General features: G+C 31.6%; 1 protein-coding gene and 1 pseudogene across 1 annotated transcript in view; both read left to right on the plus strand.

The window, feature by feature from the left end:
* The window catches only part of LOC145268626 (neuronal acetylcholine receptor subunit alpha-9-I-like), an 87,810-nt gene extending 83,613 nt beyond the window's left edge, over window positions 1-4,197 (plus strand). Inside the window, exons 8-9 of the mRNA XM_080124100.1 lie at window positions 2,603-2,718; window positions 3,711-4,197. Coding sequence (XP_079980226.1) covers window positions 2,603-2,718; window positions 3,711-4,133 — 539 coding nt within the window. The 3' untranslated portion in view covers window positions 4,134-4,197. The remainder of the gene's footprint in view (window positions 1-2,602; window positions 2,719-3,710) is intronic.
* Window positions 4,198-14,208: 10,011 nt separating this feature from the next.
* LOC145268919 (U2 spliceosomal RNA) lies at window positions 14,209-14,335 on the plus strand (annotated as a pseudogene).

Consider the following 14,335-nt stretch of genomic DNA (forward strand, 5'->3'; position numbering starts at 1 on the left):
CAAGCCATGATTGACGGTAATCCTGAGGATCAGGATCCAATTCTGTAAGAGTACCATTTTTTTCATTTTTTTTTTTTTTAGAGTGGATTGCTGTACTAAGAATATAAGAAACATGCATTTTCTCTTTTTATTAGAATTTTCCATTACACCAAATTGAGCCACAGCAACGCGTGGCAGGGTACAGCAGTAATAATATATTTCCAATAAAAATAATGGGTTCATTATATTCCAGGATCATTATTTGATAAATACTGAAAATTTCATTGAAATTGGTCAATTTCCTGATTTTTGGTGAATTTTTAAGTAAAGGGAGGGGTCAAACTGTTAATACATTTTGAGCATCGGCTATTTAGTTCGCACGTACCTATCAATTATGCTTTTAACCAGAAACATTCATTTCAAATGTGCCCCTGTTATATCAAAGAACCTACTGTTGATTTTATATACCGGGCATTTCGGCTTGTGCGGTAATAAAACTTCTGAAATACACTTGTTATTTTAGACGGTATAACGTGTTAACTTCCGTCAAAATCGTCTGTTCGTTCTTTCATCAAATTTTTTCGTTGATCATCAATACTTATCAGAGACATTCCGATACAAAACCTATCAAAGAACGCTGCCAGATACATAAAGCACATTTGTGTGAAATTTCATAAAAAAAAAATTGGCCCAACAGTTTAGGAGTCCATAGGCAACGAACCCACACACACTGTTAGGTGAAAGTATAGAATAATTACAAAACACCCCCCCCCAATGTTTGAGTATCGGCATTCATTTTGCACGTACCTACTATATATTAATACCGTGGTACCTTTAATGTACATACGTGTGTCACGTGTGTCATATATTAATACCGTGGTACCTTTAATGTACATACGTGTGTCACGTGTGTCATATATTAATACTGTGGTACCTTTAATGTACATACGTGTGCCACGTGTGTCATATATTAATACCGTGGTACCTTTTAATGTACATACGTGTGTCACGTGTGTCATATATTAATACCGTGGTACCTTTAATGTACATACGTGTGTCACGTGTGTCATATATTAATACCGTGGTACCTTTAATGTACATACGTGTGTCACGTGTGTCATATATTAATACCGTGGTACCTTTAATGTACATACGTGTGTCACGTGTGTCATATATTAATACCGTGGTACCTTTAATGTACATACGTGTGTCACGTGTGTCATATATTAATACCGTGGTACCTTTAATGTACATACGTGTGTCACGTGTGTCATATATTAATACCGTGGTACCTTTTAATGTACATACGTGTGTCACGTGTGTCATATATTAATACCGTGGTACCTTTAATGTACATACGTGTGTCACGTGTGTCATATATTAATACCGTGGTACCTTTAATGTACATACGTGTGCCACGTGTGTCATATATTAATACCGTGGTACCTTTAATGTACATACGTGTGTCACGTGTGTCATATATTAATACCGTGGTACCTTTAATGTACATACGTGTGTCACGTGTGTCACGTGTGTCATATATTAATACCGTGGTACCTTTAATGTACATACGTGTGTCACGTGTGTCATATATTAATACCGTGGTACCTTTAATGTACATACGTGTGTCACGGTTTCCATATTATAAATTATTCGATCGGGAGATCCTATTTATTAAATAGGAGGATAAAAAAGGTAATAACATACTGCGAACATAAAATTAGTATATAGATACGCTAATTTAATGTTCATCGTATGTTATCAGCTTCTACCTTCCTTTTTTAATAATTTTTAAGTATAGGGAGTATGTTATCAGCTTCTACCTTCCTTTTTAATAATTTTTAAGTCTAGGGAGGAGGAGTCGAAATGTTTATACATTTTGAGCATCAGCTTTTCATTTTGCACGTACCTAAATGTTTACAAAATACAAGCTTGTCGTTTTTTACCGATAAGTGACAGACGAGGTTATGTTTCTCTAGAGAACATAGTAAGGGGAGATAATCAGTGACTGTTTTGACACATGCCTATCTTTATATGTTATTTTGGTACTTTGTACAGTTTAATCAAGACATTAAAAAATGAAAATGCCAACAAAAAAAAAAAAAAAGAAAAAGAAGTTATATTGCACGTAACCATTTTGGACTGAAGTTTTCCGGAAAAAAAATCCACTTAATCTGATCGAGTCTTCTTTTTCTTTTTTTTTCTTTTTTTTTTTTTTAATTTTTTTTACAGCAGAAAAACACGTTTTTATGACGGCGCGCGGAAGGTAGCCATATATGGATTTTTAAAACACGCCACGGGGAGATAACTTAGTTTAAAGAGCTGACCCTCCCCCCAATCTTAAATGATAGCTTTTCTTCTTAAAATCAAAACATGGCTACCTGTTGATCAGTATCATAACAAGTTGTTTTTTTTTTCGCTATAAAAAAAAAAAAAACTACTTGATTAAATTAAGTGAATTTTTTTTCAGAGAACTTCATTCCATAATAGATACGTACAATATAACTTTTTTTTCCCGATATTTTCATTTTTTAAGATCTTGATTAAACTATACAAGTACCGTTATTTTGTATTTGTACTTTAATGGAAATTTTTATTCATTTTTTTTTTTTTTTTTTTCCAGTATTTTACCTGTGCTTGAACCTCGCACTACTCGCCCTGTCGACATTCTTAAATTCAATTATTGTCAATATGGCATCCACTGACAATGTCAGAGAAGTCCCTAAAGCCTTAAGAAACGTAAGTAAATCTCTCGGGTTTGTATTATTGTACACATAGATTCGAAAACGTTGTCAAAAAACAAAACAAATATATAACAAATAAATGTTATCAAAGACAAGATAAGTTACTTTTCTACATAACTGGATAATTTTTTAGTGTTTTCATTTAATGTAACATGTTTATTCAGCTCGAAAAACATACAGTATTTATCGATGTACCGGAAAATTTAAAATGGCGCTGAACTCTGCTGAACACGGTAAGTTTGGGAAAATGAGTTAAAAATAAAAAAAATATGCAAAATGCTGTAAGAAACTCGCTCACTATGTGTTACCGTGACATGGACTGACATATATTCGATGCCTTTGTTCATTTTCACCGGGATTTGACGTCTCCTGCAGACTTTGGGGGCGAAATAGAGGTGAGGGTGCTGCTGAACATAGTCATTTTTTATGCCTCATTCACTGTGCATTCATGGGAAACCATGCATGCTTCGCTTGTTTTTCTTTAAGTCGAATTGTAAATAAAAACCCAAAATTATATGCACAATTATATAGTTATTTTATTTTCTTTGTGGATTGTGGCATTTCCGTGTTTTTTTTTTGTGTTTTTTTTTTAATTAAGCCGAATTCTAAAAAGAAAAAAAAAATTATATGCGCAATTATATAGTTATTTTTTTTTCTTTGCGGATCGTGGCATTTCCGTGTTTTTTTGTTTTTTTTTGTTTTTTTAATTAAGCCGAATTCTAAAAAAAAAAAAATTATATGCGCAATTATATAGTTTTTTTTTTTTTTCTTTGCGGATCGTGGCATTTCCGTGTTTTTTTTTTTTGTTTTTTTTTAATTAAGCCAAATTCTAAAAAAAAAAAAATTATATGCGCAATTGTAGTTATTTTCTTTGTGGATCGTGGCATTTCCGTGATTTTTTTATTGGTTTTTTAATTAAGCCGAATTCTAAAAAATAAAAATTATATGCGCAATTATATAGTTATTTTTTGTTTGTTTTCTTTGCAGATCGTGGCATTTTTTGCTCGCCTCTTGTGCATGTTCGCAGTCGTGAGGCGAATACAGTCACGTAATTTTCTTACAGCAGACATCGGTATTCCACCTTTGGCGAACAATTACTACACCCTTCCACTGCAAGATAAGAAACAACAAAATGCTGAAGGAGAACGGGATAGTCTGTGCGATGAAGAACAGCCGGAATCGATAGCGTATCGGTTCGGTGACCAACGACGCTTCGAGTCAGACGTGTCGGCCGTCAGGGCATTCACGAAACATTACCAAGAGAAATTGGCCGAGGAGGATGAGAAAAAGAGGCAGATGTCTGAGTGGATCGATGTGGCTCGGGTTACCAATAGGATTTTCTTCTTGCTTTATTCCATCGTAGATTTGGGGGCTATCGGGGCTTATCTTTTCTTGGCAATGTGGTCGTGATGAGATCAATACAAAATAAATGAGTGAACAGACGCACACACATATTTATATAGACACACACACACACACACACACACACACACACACACATATATATATATATATATATATCCATACATATATATATATATATATCCATACACACACATATATCCATATACACACACATATATCCATATACTATATATTTTCAATGAAATCTTATTTAATTATTTCATTCAATGAAATCTTATGTAATAATTTCATTCAATGAAATCTAATTTAATAATTTCATTAATGAAATCTTATGTAATAATTTCATTCAATGAAATCTCTCTCGGTTTCAATGATATCTTCTATTCAAGACCTAAACCTTTGGCAGAAGATAATCTTCATCGATGTTGTCTATTATTCTGATGGTGGATTCTTTCAGAGAATCTTTCGTGTTGTGAGGATGTCTATTAGCATCTCATTCAACAAGGCCCCGCATGTAATAATCCAACGGATTAAGATCTAGAGAGTTTGGTCAAAGTTCTTTTCATTTGAAAAAAAAACAAAAAAAAAAACAACAACAACAACGCATGTCTTGTTCAGCAGGATGTTTCAGTTTGTTTAAAAGTGTCTTGGATCTCACTAAACGATTTTCTTTGGTAGTTTCGGACATAAACTGACCTCTGTTTATCACATAGGACTTGTATCGAAGATCCTCATGGATAGTCATCTGAGTTGTGGCTTCAGAGACCTTTTGCCGAGATCTTTTGCAATTAAGCTCATTGACTTCTGGAGGTTCTCATCAATGATATTCTGAACTTGTTGAATAAACAAAGATTTTCCCAAATCTCAGTACCCTGTATATCAAATTTCGATTTATAGACTTAAAATTGACAGAGTTATTGCAGAGGGAAATGTACACCGACAGACACTTCACTTCCTATATATATATATGGAAAATAATAAGACAAGCTACCACGTGTAGGGACCTAGACGACCCATGTAGATTATGCCTTCATGAAAAATTTGCTATCCTGTACTTTAAAGAACCCCAACATCTATTAAACTGTAGAAGAGAAATAGCAAACAACTGCGTTCACAAGATAACATTTACTCTAGGATAGCGATACAAAATAGTTTTAAAACTAACAAAAACAATAGAAAATAAACAAATAAATAAATTAAATAAACATGAATATACATAAACGATCACACATATATGTATGTATATATATATATATATATATATATATATATATATATATATATATGTGCATATATGTATGTACACATATATATATTTATATATAAACCAAAAAAAAAAAACTAACCTAGTTTTAAAACAGATCCTTTGTCCGATAAAATGCATGCCCATTGGCTGATAGGAAGGGGCGCGATGGATACTAGAAAGCTGATTGGCTAACTAAAATCTCAACAGGAGAGGAACATATAAAAACGATAAACAACCACAGAATTCGTGCATAAGCCTGAGGAGTCCTAGAGTGGATGAAACGCCGAATATTCAGTGTAGCTTAATCGCCATATATATATATATATATATATATTATAAATTACTAACTATCTCTACCTATGTATTGAGCACTTTTGAAGTAAATGCTTAAAATTTACGCATAAATCTATACTTTCGTATATTAATTTTATGTGAGTAAATTAAGTAGTTATATATATATATATATATATATATATATATATATATATATATATATATATATAGAGAGAGAGAGAGAGAGAGAGAGAGAGAGAGAGAGAGAGATTTTCTTATCGAGATAAAATTCCCTGACTGCAGAGGTCTACTGAAACGGACGCATCTATTCTATTATGTATTTGTTATACATTATAGGATAGATGTGTCCATATTGGTAAACATCTCGGTTCGCATAAAACATCAAAGTAGTGCTTAGTTATTGCTCAAAATAAATTATGCGCTCGGCTCCATTACTGTTTTATGATAATAATTCTGTTTATAAAAATATTAGCCATATAGATTACGTTTTCGGGGATTTTATTTGTAAGTGTGCAAAGTGCACTCACCTTTTTCCATTTCATGATATATTGTGTTCTCATCAGTTTATTTTATTATTAATCGGTACAGCTTGAAATGGTGTTATAGTAGAGGGTGGCCCCATCATTCACTTGACTAAATTGTTTATGTTAGCTTATTCTTCAAGATTTCTAAGTTAGTACGGTTATTAATTGGAGGTGTACTGAAACCACCATTGGTTTATTAATAGATTTGTTAAGATATCCTTGTAGGGCATAGTTTATGAGGGGTATAGTTGTTTGTGGTTACAGATCATTAATGCATATCTTCTAAAGTGTTTACAGCTTATAGCATTAAATAATTTTTGCGATCCTTAATTCTAATAATTTACAGTTTTTCTGTTAAACATAAATAAATTGTGTTTTCATCAGTTTATTTTACTATTAATTGGTATAGCTTCAATCTAATGCTGTCAGAAAGTTGCTGATGCTTTTTTATGTTTAGTACCAGGAGAAATTTGGCCATCATTGTCTTCTAACTCTTTGCAAACTTTAAAGAGAAAAGATCAAGTGACTTTGAGAAATTGTGCAATTTGTAACTCGCTGTGTTCTGCTATCATTGCAAATATTTCATTTCTTGTGTTTGCTTTTTATCTTCTTGGATTGTCTGTAAAAAAAACAAACAAACAAAAAAAAACTTAATGTACAGGAAAGAGTTGGTAAAATACGTTCTCAAACATCAGATGCACTCTGTACACACACACGTGATTACTTATTTTTGAAAGAAGTTTACGATCTCTTCAGTCAGTTATTTGGTTATTGTGGCTTCAGAGACCCTTTTGCATGAAACAAGATCTGAATAGTACCTAACCTGACCGTTAATATAAGTTTGGTGCAAAAATAATGTCGTTTTTGACATGAAGTTGAATGTCAACAAACGACATTATTTTTGCAGCAACCTAATACCTCTCTTCATTACATAGGACTTGTATTGAAGATTCTCATGGACAGTCATATTGTGGCTTCAGAGATCCTTTTGCTGAGATCTTTTGCAATTAACCTCATTGACATCTGGGGACTCTCGTCAATGAGATTTCTGAACTTGTTTAATAAACTCGTGTGTTCTGATGCTGTCAGAGCGTTGCTGGTGCTTTTTTACATTTAGCACCAGGAGAAATTTGGCCATCATTGTCTTCTAACTCTTGGCGAACTTTAAAGGCAAAAGATCGGGTGACTTTGAGAAATTGTGCAATTTGTAAATCGCTGTGTTCTGCCATCATTGTAACTATTTCATTTCTTGTGTTTGCTTATTATCTCCTAGGATTGTCTGTAAAAAAAAAAAAAAAAAAAAAAAAGAAAACTTAATGTACAGGAAAGAGTTGGTAAAATACGTTCTCAAACATCAGACACACCCTGTACATACACACACACACACACGTGATTGCTTCTTCTGGAAAGAAGTTTGCGATCTCTAGTCAACTGCTGTGCACCATTGTGCACGTAGGTGGCAGTTTCAGTCCTATATGAACGTTCACATATGTGACACAAATACTTCTCTTCTTGTAAGGATGCTCGTATGTTTTATAAATATATTGGACTTCCGGTTCGTTGCCTGTCATGGCTCTTGTGGGCTGCGACATTGTTTGGCTGTGGAATTTATTATATATACATATATAATTTTCTGAATGTGAGAGATTATATAATTATTTCCACAGTCAAACAGTTGGCAGAGTGCTCGCCTCGCACGGAAGAGGCTCGGGTTTTGAATCCCGGGTTTGGATATGTCTAACTGATGAGCCCAAATGAGAGCGAAACTCGGTTCGTTGGCTGTCATGTTTCTTGTGGGCTGCGGCGTTGTTTGCCGTGGAAATATAAGAACACTCATTTACCATTTTTAAGCCTTATTCTGAAAAAACAAAACCATGCAAGTTCGTTTGCATAAAAAAGATGCGACTATAATTCCAGAGAAAATTTAATATTTATTAAATATTTTAATGTTAAAAAGTTTATAACAAAAACTTTTCCAGGGCATTCATTGTCAAGCCCAAATATCAACTGACGTGATATCGTAAACAAACGGAACTTGATAAACGATAAAAAAAATTATTTAAAATGCAACGATATACACACACATATATATATATAAATATATATATCTTTCCTTACAATTTTTCGAAGTTGCTTTTGTTTTTAATAAAAAGTAGCTGAATGTCTCTGCAATTAACGTCGCTTTTCCTTTTTTTTTTTTTGTTATTAATACTTTTTGTGAAGTTACATTAAATAAAGTAGCTGAAAAACAAGTGTTTGCTTGCAATTAACCAGAAGTGACTTTTCCAGGGCATTTATCATCAAGCCTAAATATCAGGTAACGTGACATTGTAGAGAAGTTGCGTTTTTTAATTAAAAAACAAAAAAAATAATTTAACTTTGAAATTAGTGTCCAAAATTCTTGTATGAAAATTTGATGGAAATAATTTAGTAAAATAGAGTTATCTTCCATGAACAAATGACGACGATTGCAAAAGCGCCCCGAAATACGTGAACATCATTTAACGAACTTTTATTTTCAACCAAAAGCTACACATATTTTTTTATTCCGTTACATAACACAAAACGAATAAGTGTATATACTCTAAGAACATTCCTAGCTATACAGAATAAAATATCGAGTTTGTAATACAAGGGAAATAATTCTGAATTCTTAAAAATAGGATTATCTCCCTTGACTGATTTGTCTGCCATTGTTCAATTTCTAATAAAAAGTAAAAGTGATTATTTTTATCATTTCAGAATAAAAGAAAATTGGGTGCTTGTTCAGATTGGCACTTATAGCGAGAAACAAAAAAAAAAAAAAAAAAAAGAAACGAAGAAAATTTTTTGTATTGTACCTATTTATCATGGAATAAAACTTTTCTATTCCAAAAATCACAAAATTTAATAAAGTATTTGTTGTTGTTGTTGTTATTATTATTATTATTATTATTATTATTATTATTATCTATGAAAAACAAATTTGCCGTTTTTTACTGGTAAGTGACAGAGGCGCAGTTTTACAATCGTTCACTGTGCAAAGGGGGACAACTCTCTTTTACTAAAAAATTCGTTCATTTTTTTCATCTCATAATTTAGGACGCTCGATGTAGCGATAAGTGTGTCAGAATTTTTGACACCCCTAACACGAATCTGCGAATAAAATATAAAAATCTCGTAATTTCTCTGTTAAAAGTGGGTTGTTTATTTTCTTTATGGATTATACTTCCAAAATAAACTATTAAAGTTGTTTTAAAAGTAATAGAAATATTTTTTTTATTTAAAAAAAAAAAACTAATGAATTTTCCGAACTCAATATTTTTCAATTTTTAAACTTTAAAAATCTATCAAAATTTTTCTATCGATTCTATTTTTACGATATTTTCAGGGTCAATGTGAAATTTTATGCTCTTTCCAATAAACCGAATATAATATTTTAGACAAACGTTTTTTTTTTTAAATTCACGCCCCCCCCCCCATTTTCAAGTGTCTATTAAAAAGTAAATAATTCATTTACTCACAAATTGGAGAAAAGGTCAATTAATAATATATTCAAATTTAAAACAAAAAAAAATTAAACGTAGTGTTTTTTAGAAATTTACTTGTAAAGTTTGAAGTTTAAACCTTTTTTTTTAACCACGTTATTTGTTTTTTCTTTTGATTTTTTTTAATGGAACCTTGGTCCTTGCTCCTTTAATGGAAAAAAAAAATAGGGCTTGAATTACATTTTTCGAGTTGTTATAAGCTTGGAAAGACGGGGGCTTGAATAATTCACGCCTCCCATTTTGAAATGTCTATTAAAAAGTAAATAATTAATTTACTCACCAAAGTTTTATATATCACAAATTGAAGAGAAAAGGTCAATAAATAATATATTCAAATTTAAAACAAAAAAAAAGTAGTGTTTTTTTTTTTTAGAAATTTACCTGTAAAGTCCGAAGTTTAAAACCTTATAAAAAAAAAAAACATGTTTTTTTTTTTTAATGAAATCTTGGTCCTTGCTCCTTTAATTGATAAAAAAAAAATTAGGGCTTGAATTACATTTTTCGAGTAGTTATAAGCTTGGAAAGATGGGGTGGAATTATTCACTAGTTTCACGAAATTTCTGACACACCTAATGTAGTGATAGTTTATTAAATCAAAATATTAAAAAAAAAATTTTTTTTTAAATAATAAAAAAAACTGCGACGAATTTTCTTACTGTAACAAAGTTGATAATATTAATACAAAATGTAGTCTTTATGCGACTGTTGAAAGAAACCAACGACATTTTCATTAGATAAAAACATTTCAAAAAGAAGTTGCAACAACTTTCTTTTTTTTTTTTTTTTAAGAAAATGTTATCGTAAGGTTTTAAAAAAATTAGTCTCGAACCTTAAAAAAAAAATACAAAGAATGAAACATTTACAGCTGCGTTTACAATTCCTGATCGCATTTATGTTGCATTTTGGTATTTTTTTTTTAGATTAGATCCACCTCCACAATTTTATTTTAAATGAAAACTTGTATAGGTTTTCGACTATGCTGAATACGAAAACCGCATTGCAATTTATTGCAATTTAGCAGAAATAAGTAGTTATCGAGATATAAAAAGTTGTATTATGCATTGTATTCTTTGGCGGCCATCTTTTTACACGCGTGCCATAAATAAATATACTTGTCTCTGACTGACACTGTACGCGCATAAAAAAGATGGCCGCCAAAGAATACAATGCATAATACAACTTTTTATATCTCGATAACTACTTATTTCTGCAAAGATTTCAATACGATTTTCGTATTCAGCAAAGTCGAAAACCTTTAAAAGTTGTCATTTAAAAGAAAATTGTGGAGGTGGAGGTGGGTGGACCTATTCTGAAAATTTACCTTCATTTTTTTGTAATGTCAAAAACTAAATGTTGGTGTTGTTACAGTAAAAAAACTAAAATAAATAAATAAATAAATAAATAAAAGTCGCCGCAGCTTTAAAAGTTTCATCCTTGTTTTATTACAGAATTTCATTCTTTGTGTTTTTTAAGGTTAAAGACTAATTAAAAAAAAAAAAAAAAAAAAAAAAAACTTACAATAACATTTACTTTTTCATTAAAAAAAAAAAAAAAGTTGCCACAATGTCACAGTTTCTGTTTTAAAATGTTTTCATCTAATGAAAATATCGGTTTTCTACAGACTACATTTTGTATTATTAATGTTATCGACTTTCTTACATTAAAAAAAAAAATGTCGCAGCTTTCTTTTTTTTTAAGGTTTTGATTTAATAAAAATATCGCTGCCTGCATCGAGCGTCCTAAAATTATGAAGGAAAAATAAATGAATGAATCTCTTAGTAAAAGAGAGTTGTCTCCCTCTGCCCAATGAACGATTGTAAAACTGCGCTGTGACGGAACTCCTGACTCTTTTGGATTTAGCTGAATACGATGCTACTTATGCACGTATGTTACCAGGCTGGTGGATGTTTTGTAACTATTCTATACTTTCAACTAACAATTCATAAAAAAAAAGATATCGTAAAACTTATATATATATATATATATTTACTAGCATGGGTACCCGGCGTTGCCTGGGTTGACAAAGTTCCGTTTGGAACATACCTGCTATACTAATCATTTTCATCATGGGCAACGTGGATACCCCCACCCCACCGCAATTCCAAAAATAAAAGAACGGATAAAAACATCGCCCCAAAAAAGAAGTATGTGACCCTACCCTCTCCACCAGAAGGGCTACAAAGAGAAGAAACTATTCTCCGGATATTGAGCACTGGAAAGACCCCCATCCAAAAAAAAAAAAAAAAAAATAAGTAATTAAAAATAAATCATTACAACTTTTGTTTGAATAAAAAAAAAAAAATACCAGCGATGTGTTTGGAAAAAAAAAAAAAAAAAAAAAAAAAAAAAAATTAGCCAAGTAGGCAGAACCCCCACAAAAATGAAGATCTACCAAAAATTAATTCCAAAAACAATTAAATGAAGTTTTTCGTCATTGTAATGCCCCCCCCCCCCATGTAATTTGTCATATTTTGGGGTTCGTTTTGTTTATAAAATTGTTAGGTGAAAGTACAGAGTGGTGACATAAAAATTAATTAAATTTATCACTATTTTATGTTTTAAATGTAATCCCCCCCCCAAAAAAAAAACAAATTGTATTTGTCATGTTTTGTCTCCCCCCCCCCCTCGATCGCCAAACTTGAAAAGATGCTAGAGATGACATGTCTCATTGAATGCTTGGTGGCCAAAAAGTGGGTGCTCATTTTACGTTAAATTAATATGGAAAAGTGATCCACCACTCTAAAATGTTCATTTTATTTCTTTTCAAAATTTCTTTCATATTATTTATAAAGGCTATTTAAACGTATTAGGCCAAAAAAAGTAGGTGGGTCACATCGTAAAAAATTTATCGATTTCTGTATAGCCGTTCATAGAATAATAAAAAACACGTGGAATCTTTTCTTCAGTTTTTCGTAAGTGTTGTTGTTGTTGTTGGTTTTTTTTTTTAATATTAAAAAAAAACAAAAAAAAAACACTAAAAGCCAAACATTTTTCTCTCTACTCGGAATTATTTTTTCAAGCTAGAAATTTATTGAGATTACCAAATTATTTTATAAGGTGATAGTTTTTATTTTTTTGTTTACGTTCCGAAGGGGCAAATAACTAAAACAAAGATTAAAAAAAAAAAATAAATAAAATCGATATTGGAATAATAATTCCAAATAAATTTAATTAAATATGTTATCAATATAATTATTGTTTCAAATTTATTAAATAACGATTTTAAATAGAACACTTAGAACAATTCTCTCGCTAGAAACATTAACTAAGATACCGCTATTTAATAAAATCGATTTTTCTTAATGTAATATGCAAATGAGATGATCTCTTTATTGTATCTAGTTTGCAAGAATGATACTATATATACAAATAAATGAGACTTGTATATATTAATCAAATTGTGAACAAACAAACAAACATATAGGAATACGAATTTATATATATACATATATATATAAAATTTTGTTATATTTATTTTTTGGAACGAGGATTTAGCGAGATAAAGGACCGTTTGAATAAATTTATGATTTAAATTGGCAATTATCAAAAAAATATTTTATTTTCAGGTGCGTGCACTTATGGTACCGAACTAGCAAGTGTATCATAACTATTCTGTACTTTCACCTAACAATTTAATAAACAATAAGATATTGTAAAACGTGAATTTAACTTGAAAAATAGCACGGTAACATAAGTGCATGTGGCGACAACAGTACGGTCTCACATAGACCGACACCTTCAACATTTCATTGCAAATTGCAGAATTTTATACTGTAAATTAACTAAATACGTGTTCCTTTTTGTTGCTTGTTTGTTAATAAATTGTTCGTTGGAAAATAATTTTAATGCTGGTTCTTTCTTTGAATTTCGAATTTAAAATGTTTTTTGTTGAAAAAATTTAACTCACTTCTTATTCCTTTTAGTTTGTTTTATTAGAATTGAATTGATATATTGCAAAGACGTGAACAAACGAACATTTAAAAGACATTATTTTTAGTCGCATGCAAGCGACTCTATAAGTCACTCTGTCGGTCCATAAAACTTTTGTGCGCGGCCTTTTTGGTCAAAGGTCTGTTGTTAACACATGCTGTTTGGCCAAGATCAAAGTGTAGTATCTGTTCCGGCAGATACTGCAAGCTATGACTAGCTATGACTAGCAAAGACCAGATGTGGGGGCAACCCCACATGCCTGACCATTAACCAGCTCCTATTTCCCACCTCTCGGGAGCTGGTCCCCTTTTTCCCTTCTCCCTCCCTTCACTCCTCACATTAAAAATCGGCCTTGCGCCTAATTTGCTCGGTGGGGGAGCAAATAAATACCATCTGTTCCGGCAGATACTGCAAGCAAATACCATATGTGGGGGAAACCCCACATATAAGACCTTGGTCAATGTAGGGGGCAACCCCTCATACCAATTGTCACTATCCAGCTCCCCTACTCCCCGGGGAGTTGGTCCCCATTTCCAATTCACTCCTCACATTAAAAATCGGCCTTGTGCCTAATTTGCTCGGTGGGGGAGCAAATAAATACCCTTTTCTTGGCCTTTCGGCCAAGATCAAAGTGTAGTATCTGTTATTACTACATGCTGTACTTATTGTGATATAAAGTGGGAGTTCACTTTTCTGTATTAATTTAATGTAAAATGATCACCCACT

Source organism: Euprymna scolopes, chromosome 44 (genome assembly GCF_053919585.1).
Source record: "Euprymna scolopes isolate OS-2025 chromosome 44, ASM5391958v1, whole genome shotgun sequence".
NCBI classification, from domain to species: Eukaryota; Metazoa; Mollusca; class Cephalopoda; order Sepiida; family Sepiolidae; genus Euprymna; species Euprymna scolopes.